The 22,493-nt window shown below is 50.3% G+C and overlaps 3 protein-coding genes across 19 annotated transcripts in view; all 3 read left to right on the plus strand.

The window, feature by feature from the left end:
- Positions 1–18,416, plus strand: part of LOC133144025 (receptor-type tyrosine-protein phosphatase mu-like) — a 28,012-nt gene extending 9,596 nt beyond the window's left edge. Inside the window, exons 9-36 of one of the 4 annotated variants that reach the window (XM_061266384.1) lie at positions 76–256; positions 2,791–3,105; positions 3,176–3,285; positions 3,347–3,548; positions 3,634–3,736; positions 4,421–4,602; positions 4,739–4,833; positions 5,417–5,453; positions 6,435–6,527; positions 9,088–9,220; positions 9,810–9,928; positions 10,003–10,071; positions 10,239–10,265; positions 12,917–13,104; positions 13,972–14,059; positions 14,410–14,486; positions 14,902–14,938; positions 15,029–15,126; positions 15,349–15,465; positions 15,536–15,690; positions 15,760–15,895; positions 15,963–16,112; positions 16,358–16,531; positions 16,602–16,733; positions 16,964–17,089; positions 17,164–17,321; positions 17,427–17,562; positions 17,642–18,416. In XM_061266384.1, coding sequence (XP_061122368.1) covers positions 76–256; positions 2,791–3,105; positions 3,176–3,285; positions 3,347–3,548; positions 3,634–3,736; positions 4,421–4,602; positions 4,739–4,833; positions 5,417–5,453; positions 6,435–6,527; positions 9,088–9,220; positions 9,810–9,928; positions 10,003–10,071; positions 10,239–10,265; positions 12,917–13,104; positions 13,972–14,059; positions 14,410–14,486; positions 14,902–14,938; positions 15,029–15,126; positions 15,349–15,465; positions 15,536–15,690; positions 15,760–15,895; positions 15,963–16,112; positions 16,358–16,531; positions 16,602–16,733; positions 16,964–17,089; positions 17,164–17,321; positions 17,427–17,562; positions 17,642–17,695 — 3,492 coding nt within the window. In that variant the 3' untranslated portion in view covers positions 17,696–18,416. Of the gene's footprint in view, positions 1–75; positions 257–2,790; positions 3,106–3,175; positions 3,286–3,346; positions 3,549–3,633; positions 3,737–4,420; positions 4,603–4,738; positions 4,834–5,416; positions 5,454–6,434; positions 6,528–9,087; positions 9,221–9,809; positions 9,929–10,002; positions 10,072–10,238; positions 10,266–12,916; positions 13,105–13,971; positions 14,060–14,409; positions 14,487–14,901; positions 14,939–15,028; positions 15,127–15,348; positions 15,466–15,535; positions 15,896–15,962; positions 16,113–16,357; positions 16,532–16,601; positions 16,734–16,963; positions 17,090–17,163; positions 17,322–17,426; positions 17,563–17,641 lie in introns of all 4 variants that reach the window. The other 3 variants (XM_061266383.1, XM_061266385.1, XM_061266386.1) reach the window with 3 other exon arrangements.
- A 343-nt stretch (positions 18,417–18,759) lies between these two features.
- xrcc2 (X-ray repair complementing defective repair in Chinese hamster cells 2) lies at positions 18,760–21,128 on the plus strand. Of its 4 annotated transcripts, none has more exons than XM_061266414.1 (6): positions 18,760–18,853; positions 19,026–19,107; positions 19,333–19,368; positions 19,427–19,576; positions 19,732–20,005; positions 20,080–21,128. In XM_061266414.1, the coding sequence occupies exons 1-6, from the start codon at positions 18,833–18,835 to the stop codon at positions 20,399–20,401; spliced, it is 885 nt and encodes a 294-aa protein (XP_061122398.1). In that variant the 5' UTR covers positions 18,760–18,832; the 3' UTR covers positions 20,402–21,128. The 4 variants fall into 4 exon arrangements, with proteins under 4 accessions (XP_061122398.1, XP_061122400.1, XP_061122397.1 ...); XM_061266416.1 differs by having other exon boundaries at positions 20,134–20,993; XM_061266413.1 differs by having other exon boundaries at positions 19,333–19,576.
- Positions 21,129–21,802: 674 nt separating this feature from the next.
- LOC133144022 (histone-lysine N-methyltransferase 2C-like) overlaps positions 21,803–22,493 on the plus strand; it is a 31,905-nt gene continuing 31,214 nt past the window's right edge. For 10 of the 11 annotated variants that reach the window (XM_061266368.1, XM_061266373.1, XM_061266376.1 and 7 more), the window contains exon 1: positions 22,250–22,392. The gene's annotated coding sequence lies outside the window, so the exon portion shown is untranslated. Of the gene's footprint in view, positions 21,938–22,249; positions 22,393–22,493 lie in introns of those variants that run through there. The other variant, XM_061266369.1, reaches the window with a different exon arrangement.

The following is a 22,493-nucleotide window of genomic DNA, read 5'->3' on the forward strand; positions in this document are numbered from 1 at the left end:
GCACCAGCTATGAGCAGCTGAGCTTCCGTTTGCAGGCGAGGCAACGTCCTGACCCCCACGTGTGTTTGCGTTCAGGTGGAGTACCGCACAGCGGCGGGCGTGTTGATCGACACGACGCCGGTGGACAAGACCAACCACAAGATCGGCCACCTCGACCCCGATACCGAGTATCGAATCAGCGTGCTGCTTACCCGGCCCCTGGAGGGAGGCACGGGAAAGCCTGGGCCGCCGCTGCGCGCCCGCACCAAATGTGCAGGTGAGAGACACGCTCTAGCTAGCCGCTCCGCTTGCTAACAAGCAAAGATATTTGAATGAATCCACTTAAATAGTCCAACATGATTCACGGCAAGAACGGAGCCCGCTTTAGGGGCCTTGAGCGTCAGGTTGCCGTCAAGACATTAGCACCATTAGGATCGTGCCGCAATCGGCGCCGATTAGCGGCGCTCGTCAGGTGGCTAATGCCTAGCCGGCATCTCATTAAAATGGAGAGCCAGATGATGCTGCGCTAGCGCTGCGCCCATTAGCTGCTAATGGCTGCAGAGCACGCTTCGGCAAGTGTGCGCGCATCTAATGAGGTGTTGTCCTCGTCTGTTTTGTTGACTGTTTGATTGTTGTTGTTGATTTTCGTAAACGGCATTCTGCTGCTATTTGGCACACATGCACGCTCTAAAGAGTCTCAGCGGGGAATGTTGTCAAGTTGCTGCACAACTTTGATGGCTGCTCTCTGGTTAGCTCCCCCCCTCCGGGGACTATTTGTAACAGAAACAAGCACACCTCAGGGATTGAATGAGTCTGTGTGTCTGTCTGTCTCTCTCTCATCTCTGTCTCGCTCTCTATCCGTGATTGACAGTTGGCTTCCACACTCAGCATGATGATTTACGCTCTGATAACATTCGTCTGTCATCAAGTCGCTTTTATTTATTCATATTACGGCACATCAATTATGTAATCTCTGCGTGTGCGTGTTTGTGTTTGTACGTGCGTGTGCGTTAAATAATGAATAAGTGTGTCCATCATACAAGCTTTGTGACTTAGAGCCCAGTGAGGTGACTCAGTGCGACACCACAGCTCCGGTTATTCTTTTGAGATGGTATTGCTGCGTACTTTTCAATTAGAGCACCGCTGGACGTCGGGGCCAGTGGGTGCTATAGCGATGACGGAAGGACGGACAAGAACACCACGCACAAGTTAAAATCTAAAATCAGCAGACAAGTTTGTGTGCGTGCGTGTTTTTAATTGGCATGTAAATCAGTTGAGAATTGTGACTTGTGAAGGAGTTGTTTCAAAGTGAAATATTTTCAGAAGAAAGCACACACACACACACACACACGAGCGTGCGCACGTGTATGTCGACATCCATTAAAGTGTGTCCTGTTTGTTGAGGCTTTTAGAATATTTCATATCAATATTTCACTGTCATTCTTTTTTCACGTCACATTTTCACGCTCAACTCGCCCAGGAAACATTTGAAAGCTTTTTGAGACCTTTTTACTTTCTCACTTTTTGCTGCTTTGCAACCTTGCAAGGCTTCCCATCGCGCTTTATCACATCTGTCACTGTCTCCCGACGTTGTGTTGCGTGGGATATTACGTGCATGGGTCAAGGCCGAAAGGATTAGCGTCATTTTGGCCTCGACTGTTTCTCGCCTTGTCTCGAGAGTGACGGGCCGACCCCCCCGTGCGAACTCACCCCTGTCGGGCGCCGGGGCGGTGTGACCGCACGACGCTTTTCTGTAGCCGAGTAAGAGCTAAGTGGACGGATGCGCTCGCATCGCGTCAACAAGTGTTGAAGACGCTGATGAGCAGGAGGATCGCGATGACGAAGGTGACGAGCCAGCAGCTGCACCATTGAGTGAATAGCACTCTAATTAGCTTGGCGACAGGAAGCCACGCAAAACACGCACAAAAGACACAGCTGTCACACACAAGCCCTCACTGTGCGTGCGTGTGTGCGTGCGTGAGGACAACAGGAAGTTGGCTTAAGATGAAGAAGGGCTTGATTGACTTATCACTCAGGAAAAAAATGATGACAACAGCAGCAGCCATCTTTTTTCCTCATCGTCTGATTTAAATGTCAAACACGCACACGGTTGAGGGAAATCGTCCAAATGTTGCATTTGGGCGCGATCCTCGGTAATCCCTCTTCCTTGCGCGCGTACGCGATTGCCCAGCGGCAGCGCACTGGCATGCAAGAAGGAACAAAAGAAACGTTAAATATAAACACAAAGGAGCACAAGCATTTGCCCCTTTGTCCACAAAGCCAGCATTTGATCGAATCCAAGTACTCATTTCAAAGCCTGAAAAGCGGCCGTGTTGAAGGCAAACGGTGTCAGGTGCTGTAAAATGCATGTCTTGCGACTGGCTTCCGTTGATGTCTCAGAGCGTTTGGAGAAGGTACCAAACGCAGCTTTGATGTCCAAAAGCAGCAGATGATCAGAGGTGTGTGGGTTGCTCCTCACAAGTTGTACGAGTGAACAGTTGTCTTCGCCAGAGCACTCACCAGAAAACAAAACAAAACATTGAAGTAATGAGGAACCTCTGACATATAATCAACACATAGAAAAAAAAAAATTCCCATCTCATGTCAACAGTGTCAAATGCACTTTCTTTCTCCAAACAGCACAATCGGCTCACCGGACAAAAATGAGCTCGTCGTAATTTTTTTCACTTATTTGTGGCGTCAAAAAGCGTCACTTTGCAAAGTTTGCCTCTCCGTTTGGCTGTGGACCGCAATCAGAGCAATCGTGCCCATCCCAAACATGGCTCTTATCTCTTTGTCCATCGTTCGCAGAGCCGCTGCACGGTCCGCGTGGCCTGCAGGTGGCAGCGGTGCGCGCTAAAGAGGTGACGCTGCGTTGGGACTCTTTGGGCTACGGCGTGACGCGCTGTCACAGCTACAATGTGACGCTGCAGTACCGCTACCAACCCGCGGGGGCGACTGAGGTCGAAGAACGGCAAGAAACGGCTTATGGTACTCGGGGCGTGGCGCCGCAGCACACCCTGCGTGACCTCACACCCTTCACCAACGTTAGCATCAGGCTCATCCTCAGCAACCCTGAAGGACGTAAGGAGAGCGAGGAGCTGTTGGTGCTGACGGACGAGGACGGTACGAAAATGCTGACCCGCCTTACTTCCGAGCGTGTTGGAGGCTCGTGCTAATGCTAATACGTCGGCAGTTCCCGGAGCGGTTCCGCTGGCGTCCGTCACGGGCGGCACCTACGAGCAACACATCCGGGTCAGCTGGGCGCCGCCGCTGCAAACATACGGACGGATCCGCCACTATGAGGTCAGTTGGCAGCCGGCGTGTCCCCAAAATCCCAAGTGATGTGCGCTCGCTTTCCTGTCAGGTCTCCTTCAAAGCCTTGAGCTCGTTCGACTCGGACGTGGACCTGACCAATCAGAGCGGGAAGGTGCTGAAGGCAGCCAATGAGACGAGTCACGTGTTCACTGGCCTCTTCCCGGGTTCCACCTACTCCTTCACGATAAGAGCAGCAACCGCCAAAGGCTTTGGACCACCCGCCGTCACGCAGTTCACCACCAAGATCTCAGGTGTGGGCGGGGCCAGGCGGGGGGGCTCTTCACAGTGAAATCACACACAATCATGACCGATCTCACCCCCCCCTTACACACACAGCTCCCATCATGCCAACGTACGAGCGGCAGCCACCAATCAACCAAAGCGACGCCACCGTCAGCGTCCTACTACGACCGGCACGCAGCCGCGGCGCCCCCGTCAGGTGAGATGCTGTTTGTTCTACAATTGGCAAGTAACAATTTGCCTCATGGAATCACATTGAGATGCCAAAGCTCAGATTTGAAATTGGACAAGTGCGTGCCTGCGTTCACTCGCTCGCGACTATCGGTATGTCATTGAGTCGTTTTTTTGCACCAGTGGATGTGTGCGCAGTGATGTCATCGTCAAAGAATTCAAATGACACTTTGATCTGCTCAACGTGTTCTTTAAATCTTTCATGTTTTTCCTCATGAAAACTTAATCAAGCGGAAGATTGATGCTGTTCAATATTTCAACGGTTGTGTGTGTGTGATTTAAGCGCAAAGCAAAACTTGCTTTTCACTCACCCAAACAAGTTTTCGGATGATGGGGATAGTGACGGCACGGTGGCCGAGCGGGTCAGTCATGGGCCCGACGGCTTGGCATCGGGGTTCCTTTCGGCCTTCTTGTGTGGAGTTGTTGTGTTCCCGCTGTGCCACATTGCGAAAAGCTAGCTTAATGGAGGCCTCTTAATTGTTGTTTGTCTATTGGTGCCTTGCGATTGGAGGAAGCGCTCGGGAGAATGAATGAATGAATGAATGAATGAATGAATGAATGAAGGATGACATTATTGTCATTATTTATTTTTTTTAATCTTTTTTTTAAGAGTTGGCTGCTAATGCTAATGAGTGTGCCTGCATATACGCAGCAAGTACCAGGTGGTGGTGGAGGAGGAGCGCCCCCGCAGGCAGGCAAGGGGAACTGCAGAAATCTTGCGCTGCTATCCGGTCCCCGTCCACTTCCTGAACGCCAGCCAGCTCGACTCACACTACTACTTCAGCGCCGAGCTAACTGTGGGCCACGTCAACAAAGGCACGCCGTTTTGTGTCGGTGAGGACAACGGCAACAATCGGTTGATGATGATGAAGATGGTGATAAAGACAATGAGGAGTTTGACATTGCAGCTGATGATGATAATGATGGAAGATGCTATGACAGTGACATCATTGTACGTATTGCTGTTTAGGTGATAATGGCACATATGGTGGATTCTGGAATGTGCCTCTACTGCCTCACAAGAGTTACGCCATCTACTACCAGGCAGTCAGCAGTGCTAACGGGGTACGCGCGCACGCACGCACGCACACGGTGGCCGGGTGCAAAGTGAGATGGAACATCTTGTGTCTTTCTGGTTTTAACAAACAGACGACAAATTAACCACAAGAGCTCATGAATATTCATGTGCACACACACATTCGCTACGGCGCCGTGTCTGCGGTGTGGTGACAGTGAAAAGCTCTCCTGTCGCTGCATTATTCAATGCGCACACACACACACACACACACACACACACCAATTAAACCTCCAAGCGTCAATAATTAACACACAACACAATAACATCTTGTGTGTGCGCAGCAGTAAACAATTATCTGTTTCTTTCAAACACACACACACACACACACGCGCGCGCGCAAGTAGCAGGAGCTGTCCCAGTGTGTGTTTGTATTGTTTTATGCCTTTATGGGGACCAGATGGAGTAGAAGTTAAGGACTCGGGTGTGTGTGTGCGTGTGTGCCTGTGTGTTGGCTGTTAAATGCCACGGGCTGAGCCACAGCCATTTTCCTTCTGTCCATTCTGTTTACAACCTGTGTGTGTGTGTGTCTGTGTCTGTGTGTGTGTGTCTGTGTGTTTTTTTCTCTCACAGGAGACAAAGATTGACTGTGTCCGTGTGGCCACTAAAGGTAATGCAATCTTGACTTTTATTTCGGTAGGTGAGGAATGAGTTTGTAGATTGAACCCATAAAGAAAAGTTTAGCAGCTGTCTTCAATGGGGACGCAGCGAAACGCTAACCTGTCCTTGGCGTGTCCTTGCTCATACACGCACGGTTTGGATGCTATGCTAACATGATGCTAATGAGTGGCACTCGCCAGGGAGACATTGGACAGAGCGGCTAAGCACGGCTATGGCCGCACACGCGCGAACACACAACTTTTGAACGATAGCGGTCGCCGTCTCTCCCGACAGTCGCACCGTGGTAGCCAAGCGTGTCGACTGGTTAGGAGTGCAGCGAGGATTGTGAAACATTGGCCGGCCTGTGACTGATTATTCAATCGGGAGGGAGAGTTGTGACCAAAGATCTGCCGTCGCGACTGACGGGCGTTTGTTTTCCCCATGGCGGTGCACCATGTCCCTCCGCTCCCGGCCGCGAGATGGCACAAATGTAGCCAATGGCGGCGGAGAACACAGAACGGGTGCCAATACGGCCATAAATCGTCACCACCATCATGGCTGTGGGGTGCTCACCGAAACAATACCTGTTTGGTCATATGGAGCTTGGCGATGGCGCCGCCGTACGGCCACAGGACATTTTGTGCATGTGTTAACTCTGTGCTGCCTCTCTGCACATTCCTTCCTTTATCTTCCTTCCTTCCTTCCTTCCTTCCTTCCTTCCTTCCTTCCTTCCTTCCTTCCTTCCTTCCTTCCTTCCTTCCTTCCTTCCTTCCTTCCTTCCTTCCTTCCTTCCTTCCTTCCTTCCTTCCTTCCTTCCTTCCTTCCTTCCTTCCTTCCTTCCTTCCTTCCTTCCTTCCTTCCTTCCTTCCTTCCTTCCTTCCTTCCTTCCTTCCTTCCTTCCTTCCTTCCTTCCTTTCTTTCATCCTTCCTTCCTTTCTTTCATCCTTCCTTCTTTTCATCCTTCCTTGCTTCCTTCCTTCCTTCCCTCCAGCTGCTATCATCAGCACTCAGCTCAGCACGCCGCACGCCGCCCTCGGCTTCGGCCTCCGAGGCCCCGCCGCCGCCGGCGACAAGCAGCTGGCAGGTCAGACATCGCCCACACGTCTGCACAGAGCACACACACACACTGATCGGAAAGGCCTCTGTGCCGTCAGTTGCTCCTCTTGTCACGCATGCGGCCAGCCGTTTGCCGAGCGTTTCTTGCCCATCTCCGGAGTGTCCGAGGATATGGTTTTATTTTGAAAGGGGGCTCTTATTACGTACCCCATCGGTGCAGACAGACACGGCGTGCCTGTGCCTGTGTTGCATTCATTTACAGCACACAGACAGAAAAGCACACCTCCCCCTCAGTGTGTCAGGCGAAAGCCCAAGGTTAAGAAATCTGCGTTTATACACAAACGTCTTTGATGGTTTGTGCGCGCGCATGCAGGTGTGCGATAGATGCTCAGGTCACCAGTCAAGCTGACCTCGACTAGATAAGTACAAAGTAACCAAGATATTTCCGTGGCTTTTGTGAAAGAGCCTTGACCGTTCTCAACCAGTCTTGAGCATCAAAGCGCCACAGCAAAACGGTTTTAGCCTTGCCGGCAACTACGACGCTCCCAAAATGCTCTGATTTGTTGCCGAATCGATTTGGAGAGCCGCTTGTCGCAAATCCATATTTTTTGTGGCTCGCCTGTAAAACACAACTTTTTTTCTCCAGACGCTTGCCAAATATGTCCGTGCGCTAGTTTGACTAATTTTGTTGCCTTGTGGATAACCTTGATGTGAAGGTAATCTGCATCGTTTGTGGACCGGCGCCGTGGCAGTATACCGTTTTTTTCCGTGTATAGTGCGCCCCCATGTATAGTACGCACCCCTAAAAATGGCATGCTGATGCTGGAAAAAAGCTTGTACCCATGTATAATACGCACCGAATTTTTATGAATTTTTTAAAAAAAAAAAATATTTTTTTTTTTTTTTTTTTTTTTTTTTTTAAGTCCCAATGATCGTCACACACGCAGGGAGGCAATGGGTCCCATTTTTATAGTCTTTGGTATAGTCTTAACTAGGCTGGATGTAAATTTTTTTGTTGGCGTTGATTTCTCCGACTGCCCGTAAACGCACCACCGCGCTCCGTGCGCATGGAGCGTGTTTGAAGTGAACAGTAGAGAAGAAAGGAACAAGGCAAAGTGTTGTAAAATAAAATATTACCTGTAATACGGATTTAGGTAGAGAACTGAACTCTCGCTCTTTATATAGCTGACGTGTCTTGCTCATCCGTTCTGCGCATCTGTAATGGCGGCCTCCGTATGATATCCGGTTTGCGTGTGTGCGAGAGCGAGAGAGAGCGAGAGAGAGAGCGTGCGAGAGAACGCTCAACCGTAGCGCGCCGCCGACCGCCCAACTGCACCGGGCTGGCCGATTATTGTGACAGAGCCGTCGCTGAAATTTAGAAGATATTTTTAAAGTCCTGATGTACTTTCTAAAATTTAAGTGGACCTCAGTGCGCACTGCGCAGGGAGCTTAATTTGGTGCGGTCGCGCAACCGCAGCGCGCCGGGCGCTCACCACCGCGCTTCGTGCGCGCACGGGACAGCAAACGAGCAGGTGATCGAGCAAGCGTCTGATACGAGAGCATTGCGGTCGCATGGAGCGTGTTTGAAGTGAACAGCAGAGAAGAAAGGCAAAGTGTTGTGAAATAAAATGCACAGAACGGATGCGCAAGACACGTCAGCTATATAAAGAGCGAGAGTTGTTTTCTTCCTATTAGTTTCAATTCACAGTTTAATTAGCAGTTTCAATCAGCAAATAACAAAATGCGTATTACAGGTAATATTTTATTTCACAACACTTTGCCTTGTTCCTTTGGTCTCTGCTGTTCATCCTAAAACACAAAGGCGCTCTTTAAGCAATGCGACAGTGAGCGCCCGGCGCGCTGCACCAAATTAAGCTCCCTGCGCAGTGCGCACTGAGGTCCACTTAAATTTTAGAAAGTACATCAGGACTTTAAAAATATCTTCTAAATTTCAGCGACGGCTCTGTCACAATAATCGGCCAGCCCGGTGCAGTTGGGCGGTCGGCGGCGCGCTACGGTTGAGCGTTCTCTCGCACGCTCTCGCTCTCTCTCGCTCTCGCACACACGCAAACCGGATATCATACGGAGGCCGCCATTACAGATGCGCAGAACGGATGAGCAAGACACGTCAGCTATATAAAGAGCGAGAGTTCAGTTCTCTACCTAAATCCGTATTACAGGTAATATTTTATTTCACAACACTTTGCCTTGTTCCTTTCTTCTCTACTGTTCACTTCAAACACGCTCCATGCGCACGGAGCGCGGTGGTGCGTTTACGGGCAGTCGGAGAAATCAACGCCAACAAAAAAAATTACATCCAGCCTAGTTAAGACCATACCAAAGACTATAAAAATGGGACCCATTGCCTCCCTGCGTGTGTGACGATCATTGGGACTTAAAAAAAAAAAAAAAAAAAAAGATGTAAAAAAAAAATTTTTTTTTTTTTTTTTTTTGTACCCATGTATAATGCGCACCCCGGATTTTAGGACAATAAATTAGTAAAATTTTGCGCACTATACACGGAAAAAAACGGTAATAAGCAAAGTTAGCTTGGTGCTGGCTGATTGTGTCTGCACCTGCGCTTTCAGGCGCTGCCACCAGAAAACCCGACCCGGATCACGAGAAACAATCGGACCACACGGTGAAGATCGCCGGCGCCACGGCTGGCGTCTTGCTCTTCATTATCATCTTCCTCGGGGTCATTCTCCTCATGAAAAAAGGGTAAATGGCGCAACAGCTCCTCATTCTTCAACTTGACCAAAAGATGAAAATGAGGAAAATTCCACCTCTTAATTATCAAAATGTCATCGTCAGATTGGAAAGCAAATAGCATTTGAGGTTGTGTTAGAAAAGAAAAATAGAATCTCAAATGGAATCATTTGTTCAAAGAAAAAAAACGGAAAAATGTTTTTCCAGGCGAGTCAAAGCCTACGAGAAGACATGAGGGGGCGGGGTCAGCCGCTTGCCTCAGGGAGGACACACACAAACACACACAAACAAACACACAGGTCTTTTCATTTTAAAAACAGCTTTTCATACTTATTTATATATATGACTGTTAGCTTTCCCATCTTCAGGTCAGAGTCAAAGTGTGTGTGTGCGTGTGCGTGTGCATGCGTCAGTGAATCAGACAAATGGATGTTTTGATTTGCACACTTGGAATAGAAAGAGCAAAAATACATAAAGCTTTTAAAGGAGACTTCAAGGTCGCTTTTTCATATGTCCAATGCGCACACATACACACATGAATAGATGTGGGTTGTAAAGGCCTGTTTTGAGCTGTGTTTTTTTTCTTTTTCCATGCCAACAGGAAGTTGGCGAAGAAGAGGAAGGAAACTCTAAGCTCCAGACAGGAAATGACTCTCATGGTCAACAATCCACAGCACCCAACAATGGTGGACACACACGCACACACTCTCAATGGACACAGTGAGTATTGCACACACACACACACACAATCCAAATGAGCCAGATGATGATGGCGTGCGCGTGTGTGCTGCCAGCGGTGTCATCCGCGTCGACATTCACCATGAAGACTAACAGCAGCACCATTCCAAAGTCCTACTACGCAGGTAACGCTTCAGCCCATCAGCGCTCCCTCTGAAATGAACCACTTACGCCCTTGCTTCCTTCCTTCCTTCCTTCCTTGCTTGCTTCTTTCCTATTTCAAGTCAAGGTTGAATTGTGTTTCTGCATTGTCATTAATCTATCCTTCTACTTGTGTGTGCGCTTCTGGCAGACGCGGCAGTGCCGACCGCCATTTTAGGTGAGCCGTCTTTTCTTTCTCGTCCTTCCTGTAGAACAGGAAGCAAACGGTCAGACGGGAAGTAGACAAGAGAGATAGGGAGAGGCAGACAGACAGGAAGTGTTGACCTTGTGGCTTGCCTCCATCCCCGCTCGCTGCTCTTGGCTTCTTCATGGAAAGCGACCAGTCATCCTTTCATGAGTCAATTTCAAGTCCATTTTGCTTCTTGATTGGAAAGCGCCCAGCGTCCGTCCGTCCGTCTGTTGGCCCGTCACCCCATCCTGCATCCACCACATGTCTGCGCCCTCCGACCCGTGCATGGACACGCGCTCTTGTGGTCACCCTCCAAAATCCGTCGGTTCCAAGTTATATCCGTATGTTGGCTAGGACATGGCGCGCCGCCTCACAGCGTCTTTAAAATGTAGTAACCGCACCACATTTTCTCAATGGAATTTTACTATTGGCCAATCGGCTCTGTACATACAACAAACCTATTAGTTTGTTTTCTGTCTAATAAATGGAGAAAAGGTCAAATCACATTGCCATGAGGAATTTACGGAGGTCCAGTTTTGTCAATATAGCGCAGCGGTAGTCAAAAGTTTGGGGGAAGAGCAAGAAGCCAAATGCTGCTGAACGCTGCCAAACTGCCGAATGCTCCCAACCGCTGCTAAACGCTAACTGGGACGCTAAGTCTCAGAGGGAGGCTAACGGCGTTTTTAGCTTCAGTGGTTCTTCGCCGTCCGCTATGTAGTCCACTGCCCGGCTCGTCATTACGGAGTCGAGAATGATTCGCAGTCGCTGCTCATTCCTGACTCCCGTATCACTCCAAAAATGTTTTTACCGAAGCAACGATGTCTGTCTCGCTGACCAAAGTGGCCATTAGAAATCGTATTTTTCCATATTGCGACGCGGCAAGCGGTGTCTGATTGTCGCACTTTGTGTTTTCCCACTGCTTTTGCTCAGAGGACATGGATGAGCTTGGCTAGTCAGGTTAGCCACATGTGCGAGTCTTAGATAGGTAGGCCCGCTGAATTATTGAGCTCGTGAGCAGGTTAAAAGGCTGCAAGAAGGCGCCTCCTGTTGGATTGATGATTGACTAGCGTTGTGCTAGCCTAGCTTGTGTGCAGGCTAAGGCTGAAGCTCAAGTTGTTGCTTAAACCTTGTCTCCTCTCTCTCTCTCTCTTTCTCTTCTTCCTCTTGTCGTCTTTGTTGTGTAAAAGTTCCCATTCATGGTAAGTTTGGGGACCAAAGGGGGCTTGATGGGGGTGCACGCGGGTGGGGTGGTGGGAAGGGGTCGCCTCAGTGCATGTGGCCATGCCCACTGCCCTCTGTGATGTCGTCGAGCGCGGTTCCTCCACTCCAGCTGCTCGCCATTGGTGTTGTCGTCGTGTCACGCATCACGAGCCGCCGCCATCGCCGCCATCGCCGCTATCGCCGCCGCCTTCATCTCATTGCCATGATTGGTTGAGTTGGAAGCAGTGCAGCCAATGAGAGCAGAGAGCTTAGTGACTCACGCGAGGTCTGAGGTTTGTGTGTCAGAACCGAAAGCGTAGCCCGAGCCAGAAATCCGGACCGCGGCTGCCTCGTAATGACTCACGGAGCCTGAACTCTCCCTGAGTTCCTTCAGTTCTCCACCTTGACCACTCCTCGATCTGGAACAGTACCTAATCTCAACTTCAGTACTGGGTCAGAACCTCTACTGGATCGAGATGAATAAAGCTGACTTTGACTTTTTATTGGATCTGATCCAGTACTGGACCTGGACCACTACTTGTTCTGAATCAATACTGTAACCTGACCAGCAGTAAAATCTAGTTCGCTAAATCACATGGGGGGGAAAAAAGTTTCGGTTGACACTTGCAGTGTGAAAAACGTTCTGCAGTCATGTTAGCTCAAGGACGAGTTTACAATTGTTAGCCACATTTCACCGGTTCCCCCTCGTTCGCCCCCGGTGAGCAAACAAAAATGATTAATGATTTGTGATTAATCTTCTCGGCAAACGTACGCTCTCCAGCTTAGACCAATTAACGGCCCTAGGTATGCTAGCATTAGCATTCTGAGATACCCAACAACGATGCTCCGTTGCTCGCATGGCTTCTTTGTTTTAGAATGGTACACTATTGTACTAAATTTACCATTTTGAGTTTGTGCCATTACTGGAAACAACTAACGAGGTGACTGTCCAGCAGCAATGTCGCTCATTTTGTTCGCCTCCTGAATTTGTTCAGCTGCCCGAGCTTTACACGCTCTGCTTCTGTTTGCTCGTCTCATGCAAAGTAGTTAGCTCAAGTGGGATGGACAGCTTTAGTCTTTTCCACGTGGGTATATTCCAAACTAGTTTCAGCAAAGTCCCAGCTCAGGTCAGCGTGATGCTGCGGGTATGCGCCGCTGACCGGGTGCGCTTGACAAAGCAAACGATTGGCACCTCGATCACACTTTGTGTCTCTGATTGTATAGCAAAAATTGCCCCCCAAAAATCTAAACGCCTCCTTAAATGTGATGTTTAGTTGTGTGCATTTTTGTGTGTATGTGCGTGCGCGTGTGTGTCTTGTCGTCATCTGGGCACCAGGAAAAAGCACCTTGTGGACCAGGTCCGGGTGTCATTTGCGGTGTTTGGCACGGAGGCCACTTGTTGACGTGCTTTGTGGCTTTTGTGTGTGCTTACGCCACAGACGAGCTGAGCAGCGAGACCAGCAGCTTGGTCCAGAACCACCTGAAGCAGCGTGAAGCGGAGCGCGAGCCGCCACGCTACCACCCCGACTCGGCCCAGAGGCATCCCGCCATCCGCGTGGCCGACCTTCTGCAGCACATCACGCAGATGAAGTGCTCCGAGGGCTACGGCTTCAAGGAGGAGTACGAGGTGGGGGCGTGTTTGTGTCAGTGTGTGCCCGCCTTACCCATTAACACACATGCACACTAGTTGTGTGTACCCTGAATGTGCCAGTTTGGACGTGCTTTTCAATGATGATAATGACGAAGTGTGAATGTGAGGAGAACAATAATAATGATCGCCTTGCTTCTTCTTTGTCAATGCATCCGATCGGACAGCTCAACGAGGTGAGACTTTCCTATCTTCTTATCAACCACACGCATCGGTTCATTGTTTCGCACAGTTCTTCTAATTCATTGGTCGCAATCATCCTCTCACACCGTTTGATCGGTACTGTCTCCAAATGGGACTTTCGGCGACGCTTGACCGGAATCCTTAATGAGCGAGCGTCTTCCGATGAGCCGATGCTTTGAATGGGACACACCTGCCTCGGTCGCTCCTCTTCAAAAAATTGCTTCCCGTCTTTGAGGCGGAGGTGTTTTTGGAGCGAGTCCTCAAGTTGGTCTAACAGTGCCTCCCACAGTTTGGTCAAAGAACAGAGGACAGGACACAAAGCATTAGCTTTTGCTCGCTCTCCCTTTCGCTCACACGTGCACAACTGCAAATGAGTGACGGAAGTCAGGAACAAAAGCAAGAAAAAAAAAAAGAATAGAGGAAAAAGAGGTATTCTTTTTTTTATTTCAGTGTCTCGCTCGCCGACAGTACACACCCTCACACACATTTGCCCGTCTCCATGACAGTACGCAACAGACGTACATGTTTTCTTCAGCCGATGGATGGATGGATGGATGGATGGATGGATGGATGGATGGATGGATGGATGGATGGATGGATGGATGGATGGATGGATGGATGGATGGATGGATGACTTCATTTCTGTTGTGTTTGTTTGCTTAGAGTTTCTTGGAGGGTCAGTCGGCACCTTGGGAATCGGCCAAGCAGGATGAAAACAGAATGAAAAATCGCTACGGGAACATCATTGCCTGTATGTACGCATTAATCTGCCCCCATCACCCCAAAAATGACTTTTACAAAGAAAAGAAAATTCTCTAACTGTGGAAAACTGTAGTCATAAATTGCATAGATTATAAACAGTTGATCAATTTGTGCTTTAGGATTTCATCTGACCATTCTGGTGTGCCTGCCCGGGCCACCGGGGGCAGTATAACCACACCATCTAAGTTGTGTGATAAAAGAAATTGGCTGAATGACGCCTCATATGCCGAAAACCTCCGAGGTCTCTTCTCTCAAGGCACCGCCCCGCTTACCTGTTACTCTGTCTGTCTGCCTGTCTGTCTGCCTGTCTGTCTGCGCATATGTATGTGCCTGTGGTAGACGACCATTCTCGTGTACGTCTGCAGCCTCAAGATGGAGAGAAGGGCTCTGACTACATCAACGCCAGCTATGTTGACGTGAGTAACACACACACACACCCACACAGTCCTAAAAAGCACACAAGATGAAGACCGCTTTCAACATGGACTCACTTGGTTGTATTTCATCATGAGCTCAAAAACACGTACGCACGCGCGTGCACACACACACACGCACACACACACACTCTCTCACTCAATAAATAGTTGGTTGCCTTTAAAGGTCAATGCAAAAGATGGCGGCCCTTTCTGTTTCCATGGTTACAGTGGTCATCCTGGATGCAAGTGGTGTTGACTGAGTAAACAAACACAGAAATGTTTGTGTTTGTGGGCTAATTTGTTTTACCACAATGACATCCTAACAAAATCAAAGTGAAAACTCCGCCCCCCCTCCGAGCAAATTGTTCATCTGTCAATCAAGTGAAAAAGTTGCCTTTGTCTCCTTCCTTTGCAGGGTTACCACTGGCCCAACCACTACATCGCCACGCAAGGTCCGCAGCTGCGCTCGCGGCATCCTCACGTGTCATCACAACCCCCATGTGCGTTACGTCTGTATGTGTGTGTGTGGGCGCGCGCCGCAGGTCCCATGCGGGAGACAATGTACGACTTCTGGCGGATGGTGTGGCAGGAGAACACGGCTGCTATCGTCATGGTAACCAACCTGGTGGAGGTGGGGCGGGTAGGCAATACACACGCACACACAGAGAGAACGAGCGAAAGAATGCGGGTGTGCGTGTATGACTTCATTTCCCACAATACACCTGTGTGACATGACTTGTTGAAGCGGTGCAAAGCCACGTCCTGACGTGAACTTCAGGCAGAAGGAAAAGTGCGGGAATGAGTGCAGACCTTCAGCCAGGCCGGGCCGCCTTTGAGAAGTGTGCCTTACGCTTGCGTGCAGGTCAAGTGTTGCAAGTACTGGCCCGACGACAGCGAGATCTTCGGGGACATTTCCGTGACGCTGATGGAGACGCAGCTGCTCTCCGAGTACGTCATCCGAACCTTCGCCGTGGAGAAGGTGAGCCGCTTTGTCAGGTCGTCGCCGGTCCCGAGCTGAGCCCCGCTAACGGGTCACCCTTGTGTTCCAGAGGGGCGCGGCCGAGATCCGGGAGATCCGCCAGTTTCATTTCACGGGCTGGCCCGACCACGGCGTCCCGGCACACGCCACCGGACTGCTCGGCTTCATCCGCCGCGTCAAGGCCAAGACGCCTCCCGCCACCGGGCCCACCGTGGTGCACTGCAGGTCTGACGCCTTCCTCCTCTCTGCCGTCTTCCTTGTCTCGCTCTTCATTGAACTGCGTGTGCGTAACAGCGCCGGTGCGGGCCGCACGGGTTGCTTCATGGTCATCGACATCATGCTGGACATGGCGGAGCGCGAGGGCGTGGTTGACATCTACAACTGCGTGCGAGAGCTGCGAGCGCGACGCGTCAACATGGTGCAGACCGAGGTATGCTCGAGTGCGGCGCGGCGGCGGTGGGCTCAAAAGGTGACGAGCCCACGCCCTACACCCTCAGGAGCAGTACGTCTTCATCCACGACGCCATCCTGGAGGCGTGTCTGTGCGGCGACACGTCCATATCGGCCAATCAGCTTTGTTCCGTCTACTACGACATGACCCGTCCGGACCCGCAGACCAACTCCAGTCCCATCAAGGAAGAGTTCCGGGTAAGCGCAAGCGCACACACGCTAATCAGGGAAGCCAAAACATACGATATCAAAGCGCCTTTAAAATAAATCAATTGGCCGAAAATTCAAAGGTAAAGTGAGAACCTCTATGTGGACTCTTTCGCAATCATCCACATCTACTCCTTCCATTCTTAACGTTTCAGCATTTCCACGAGCTCTATTTAAGAAAAAAAAACCATGTCGGCTGTGACACCGTAGTGACGCTGCGTGTGCGTGTGCGGCAGACGTTAAACATGGTGACGCCGACGCTGCGTGTGGAGGACTGCAGCATCGCGCTGCTGCCGCGCAACCACGACAAGAACCGCCGCATGGATGTGCTTCCTCCCGACCGCTGCCTGCCCCTCCTCATCACCATGGACGGCGAGAGCTCCAACTACATCAACGCCGCGCTCATGGACGTATGTGCGCCCGTCGCTCCTGACTCGTCCCTCCCATGGCCGCCTCACCTGAGTGCTTTGTGCCTATTAGAGCTACAAGCAGCCATCGGCCTTCATCGTGGCGCAGCATCCTCTGCCCAACACCGTCAAGGACTTCTGGCGCCTGGTCCTGGACTACCACTGCACCGCAATTGTCATGCTCAACGACGTGGACCCGGCGCAGGTCGGCACTCCCGCATGATGACCTCATTGATTGGGAAGATAGGTGTAACCCGCCTCGGGGAAACGATTGATTTGCGTGACCTCTCCCCCGTTCTTCTGTAAACGCGGCCACGATACACGGCACCGTCCATATAGCGACGTGAACTGCGACTGGCGCAGAAAGATGGCTGGCTCTCTGTGCTTTCGAACTCTTTCCTTTCCGCTTTGAACTTGTTGCCCGCTGTCCTCCAGCTGTGTCCCCAGTACTGGCCCGAGAACGGCGTCCATCGTCTGGGCTCACTACAGGTGGAGTTTGTGTCGGCCGACCTGGAGGAGGACGTCATCAGTCGCATCTTCCGCATCTACAACAACACCAGGGTGCGGGCGGGCTCTTCTTATTTTGTCTCCTTGTCATCTTTCTCCTCTAATAGTCTTCTTCTCCGACCCGATAGCCCCAGGACGGTTACCGGATGGTTCAGCAGTTCCAGTTCTTGGGCTGGCCTCGCTACCGGGATACGCCCGTCAGCAAGCGCTCCTTCCTCAAGCTGCTCCACCTGGTGGACAAATGGCAGGATGACGGCGGAGACGGACGCACGCTTGTGCACTGCCTGTACGTACGCCCGCAACAAAGTGCCACGCGCACGACATTCATTTGCTACACAGAAGTTAGAAATGTCCACCCTTTTTTGATTGTTTGTTTTTCCTTCTGCTTTAGGAATGGCGGAGGGCGCAGTGGCGTCTTCTGCGGCGTCAACATTGTTTGCGACATGTTACGGCAGCAGCGGTCCCTCGATGTTTTTCATGCCGTCAAAACGCTGAGAAACAACAAACCCAACATGGTGGAACTTCTGGTAACACCCGTGTGCACATACACACACCTGACCAGTTTGACTGTGAGGCCATTTCTATTGTTTCTTGTTTTCTTGACAGGAACAGTACAAGTTTTGTTACGAAGTGGCTCTGGAGTACTTGTCCTCGACATAGAGAGGACAACGCCGCTTCCATCTTCACCCTCCTTTTATCAGCCTCCTCGCTGCCGGACAGAACCGGGAAGTCCAAAACGACGAGCGCGACGACTACTAGCGGAGGACATGTTTTTGCACTGTTTTGTTCGAATGCTGTCAAACGTTCACACACGCACATGCACACGCGTGTTTTTTCGAGGACCCATTCTCATGGTATGCATCTTTACACCTGAGTGGAGCTTCCATTCACTCTCCCAAAGTTGATGTGCTTCGCTTCCTGTTTGTTATATGATGATGGCAAAGAAGCCACCTTTATTAAATGTGCTTTTATCTGCTTTACACACACACACACATACACACACGCACAAACACGAACTAGACATCACATTCAAGGAGGCGTTTATGGATTTTTTTGGGGGAGAAAGAATTTGATCCTTGTGTGTGTTAGTGTGTGTTCATGCATGATGAGAGCACAGTGGTGAATTGTGTCAAAATGACAAAAGTAGCCCACGTATGAACGAGAAGTCTTTGTTTTGGGTTTGTGCGGTGGCCAGGTGGGCATCGTAAGACACTGCGAGTTGTGACGTTTGATATTTGTGTACATAAAACTCACTATTTATTATTTCTTGTCCTTATGGAGCATGCAGACACGTCTGGTGCTGACGTTAAATGTATTTATTGAAGAATCGTGTTTGTGTTTGGTTCATAGCTACGACGAATAAAAAAAGGTCAAGCACTTCCTTCGGCACACTTTGTCCTCCAGAAAGGTACCCTGAACAACTTTCCAGCGGTTTGAAATTGTTGAACGTTTTTCGAATCAAGTCAGTTCTCTCGCCTGAACCACTGAAAACAAATGCAACCTTGATCGTAACCCCACAGGCTCAAAAGTAGGACATGTCCGGGAAAAAGAGGACGTCTGGTCACTCTACCAATTAAACTGAAATACACATTTTGCACAAAATGTACAAAAATCATTATCCCGGATTTTTGTTTTCCGGGACAGATCATGAAAACCCGGGATAGTGATGCATTTCGCTTCTTTTCTCTGCGTTTTTCTGCCTTCCTATTCTGTCAAGTAGGTGGCGGTAATGCGCCATGAAGCTGCTTTGCCAACCGCCAAGAAGCACCATCGAAGAAGAACAAGCTGGAAGTAAACATGACTGAAAGTGGCGCGCAGGTGAGATGGCGAAATGTTCAGCACTCTATTTGACAATGTTTCTTTTTATTCGAATTGACAGCGTTAGCAATGGTTGAAAATGTTTCTTTTTGTTCGAATTGACTCCGTTAGCAATGGTTGCATTGTAGCATTTGCATTGCCCGATAACGGGAGCCGTCCCCCGTGTGTTCAGCTCTTCGCTCGTCTTGATGGCCGCCGAAGTGTTCATGACATCGAACCTCGCCTCTTCCCACCACACGCAGGACCCGGACCCGGTCAGTCTACCACACATTGTACCACACTTTACGACATGCTATCCAGTACAAACTATTTACAATAAATAAAAAAAACGTGTGAAAACATCTCAAAAGTCTGAACAAAGTCACGTGATGTATGAAACAAAGTCACGTGATGTATGAAACTGGGGGAAGACCTTTTCAGTGCACCTGCTGCACGGGTTCTGCTCGTTTGCTGACTTTGCGTGGCCATTTTTGTGTCAGGTGCGGTGGTGGAGCTGTACGGGACGGAGGGGACGGGTGAGTCGAGGCCGCCCTTTGTCTGAGACATTCTCTTCTAACGCTGGCAGGCGCACAGGTAAGACGGAACTGCTCTACCACTTCCTGTGCCGTGCCGTACTCCCCGTTGATGCCGGCGGTCTGCAGCTGGAGGTGCTTTTCGTCGACACCGACTACAGTCTGGACGTGTTGAGGCTCGTCGGCATCCTGGACGCCAGGCTGGGCGGTGGTACGCTGCCCAACCGCCATCGAGCAGAATGCTGGTGTGCTTGCAGGACTTTGTGTGAACATGTGTGTTTCTCTCTTCCCCCCCCCCAATTAACTCCTTCTCTTTCTTACTCCTAATCCCCATCCTTCGCCCACAACCCCATCCCTCTCTCCAAGCGGGGTCGTCGAGCCGGCCGCGGCAGCCCGCAGAGGCACGCGTGCGTGAATGCCTGTCCCGGCTGCTGGTGGCGCACTGCAATTCTTCGCGGCAGCTGCTGGCCACCCTGCACGCGCTGGAAACCCGCTTGGCGTCTCGGCCCGGCCTGGCGTTCATCCTTCTGGACAGCGCCTCGGCGTTCTATTGGCCGGACCGCGGTGAGGGCGGAGCCAGCGTGTCCAAGCAGGAGGAGAAGCTGAGCAAATGTTCGCAGCTCTTGGGCGCTTTGCTCAGGTAGGCCGACCTTTCTTCTTTTTGTACTTGGGAGCAAGCGGCCGTCATTTGTTTTTCTTTTTGTTCTATCAAAGCATCTTGTCAGAGCATTTTCTCGTCCTCATTCTCACCTGCCATCCATTGGCCAGGGATTACCGGATCAGCGTGTTTGCTTCCTGCCACTCCAACCAGAGGCGCTGTAGCCACACCTCCTCCTCCTCATTCTCCCACCTGTGTCGCCCTTGGCAACGGCTGGTCACTCACCGCATGTTGTGCTCCAGACAGGAAGTTGCTCCAGCGGGAGGCGGCCCCAGAGCTCACGTGTTCAGCGTGCATTGCACGTCCTCGTCGTCCGGTAGCAAAGCTCACAAGAGCTGCTCCTTCCGCGTCGGGGATGGCGGCCTGGAATTTGTCTGACGCTCCTCCTCTGGCCGCTGTCCGTCCAGATTGTAACATCCATCCGTCAGTCACAAAGCATCGGCTCAACTCTTGACGTTTACCTCGCCAGCACGTCTCATTTGATTCGATCTTCAACGGCGTGCGTGTTAAACGGCGGGTGTTTGTAAAGTGTGCACGGAAAGGTCGAGAAAATAGACTCTAATCTACTATCTGGGGAAATGCCGTGTATGCCTTTCCCACACTGTTAAGACGGCCCTATTTTCTAAACTAAAAATGCACAAAGCTCCACAGAAAATATTGGTGAATCCATGGTTTGGAAGCTGCTGAGATGCTTGCACAAGAGCGTGTGGCATTCTGATATGGTCTAATTGAATACTGCTTTCTGATTGGCTCACAAAATGACATCCGTGACCATGATTATCTGATAACAAACCGCAAATGAGGCAATTAAAAAAAAATAAAAAATCTGACAAATGCAAACTGTTTTTACAAAAACCCTGCCACAATTTTAGGGCACTGTCGGTGAGGGCAGCATTCCCAGCCCGAGAGCTTGCGGCGACCCTCACATAGAAATACTGAATGTGGAATAATAAAAAACGACTTTGTCATACCTGAGATCCTTATTTAACGATGTCAAACTAGAAAAAACACGCTCGTGTTGCTTCCCGCCTCTGCATCTTCCATTAAGTGGGGCAGTGCAATGCCGAAGCGGCTCGTGGAGCTTGATTGCTACGGTTCAATGTCATGCAAAGGTGTATTTATTCCATTTTTATAGAAAAATTATAATATGGTCACTGAGGAGAGTTGCGGGTGGGGCATAACAAAATAACTGAGAAGCACTGTATTAATTATAATATATATAATATATGCATCTGATTTGGTGGAGAAGTTTGCAAATTAGGGTAAGGAAACCGGGAATTTAACATCTCAGATGTGTAGCAAGTTCGAGATTGGAACGTTCCCTTGCTATGTTTGGACGGAAGGAGCTGTTGTGGCGAATTATGTCCACTGGTGGGCGCAGTGACGCTCCGCTGTGAAAACAAACGCCTCCTGTCAGTGAAGAAAGAGTTGGCGGATTGCGATTTATTACTCAATGGCTTGATTTAAAAAGAGGGGAAGGAAGTCTGAGTTGTGTGCAAGCAGCGTGGGATCGTTTCCCCCTCAGTGGCGGTGGTTTTTGACTTCGCGTAGTCTGCCTTACGCCCGATGTCAGCTGGAAGTTAACGGGAGGGGAGTGCACGGGCGTCAGAACGAATTTGAAGTTTTATTTATACAAGGCGCACAAATAGAAGAGTCCAGAAAATTTGAGATTGCACTCGTTTTCTCTGGGAAGTTTCTGTTTGGTTTGAATTCAGTTGAGCCTTCTACGGATGCTCGGGTTTGCAGTGCCAATTTTCAAAGATCCAGTCCGGCCTTTGTGTGTGTTCCGTCCGGATCCTGCTGAGTTGAAATCCAGTGCGGGGCTTGAGGTCTGATGACACACACCGAATCACCACAAGTGGATCCGTGCGCGGGGTCAGATGCACTTTGACACCACGATCTGAGTAAACACAAGTATGCTAAAAACACAAGGGTGCCCATAGACTATTCTTGTGTATTTACCGACTTAAGTTGAGACCGAGACGGACAGTTTGTCAGCCGGCGAGGGAGTGAGGCAGGCAGGTTTGTCGCAAGACGGTGGTGGGCTCGATGTGTTCCACGGGACATGTCCAGGACGGCCCTATTTTTCTCGGTGCCGATGACAGGAGGGCGGTGCTTCGGTTGCTCAAACATGGCCTCCATGATGGAGCTTCGGCTGCAACTTTAACGTTTTCCTTCGGCTCGCTGCGTTCCCCGAAAGCCAAACGCGAGTAGTGCGGACGCGACAATTGGCAATGCGACCGCAATTTGCTTTGATTACCGCGCCAAATAAATGTGTACTGGCGCTTGGTCAAGTTGTGTGTCAACACATCGCTTGAGCTTGCCAGCAAGCTGGAGAGGAAAAGAAGCCGGAGACTTGCATCCAATCCGTAAGAAGCTTCACTCGCTTTTCTCGCTTTTGACACCTCAGGGTGCCCCTGCGCGGGACTTTACTTTTCTTTGGACGCGACTGCGGTTCGCGAGCGGCGTC

Source organism: Syngnathus typhle, linkage group LG19 (genome assembly GCF_033458585.1).
Source record: "Syngnathus typhle isolate RoL2023-S1 ecotype Sweden linkage group LG19, RoL_Styp_1.0, whole genome shotgun sequence".
NCBI lineage: Eukaryota > Metazoa > Chordata > Actinopteri > Syngnathiformes > Syngnathidae > Syngnathus > Syngnathus typhle.

Coding starts and splice junctions, on each gene's coding strand:
- xrcc2 (XM_061266413.1), top strand. CDS start 19,042: ATGGCCGCCGAAGTGTTCATGACATCGAACCTCGCCTCTTCCCACCAC. Junction 19,108..19,332: donor ACACGCAGGACCCGGACCCG/GTCAGTCTACCA, acceptor TTTTTGTGTCAG/GTGCGGTGGTGGAGCTGTAC. Junction 19,577..19,731: donor GGACGCCAGGCTGGGCGGTG/GTACGCTGCCCA, acceptor CCTCTCTCCAAG/CGGGGTCGTCGAGCCGGCCG.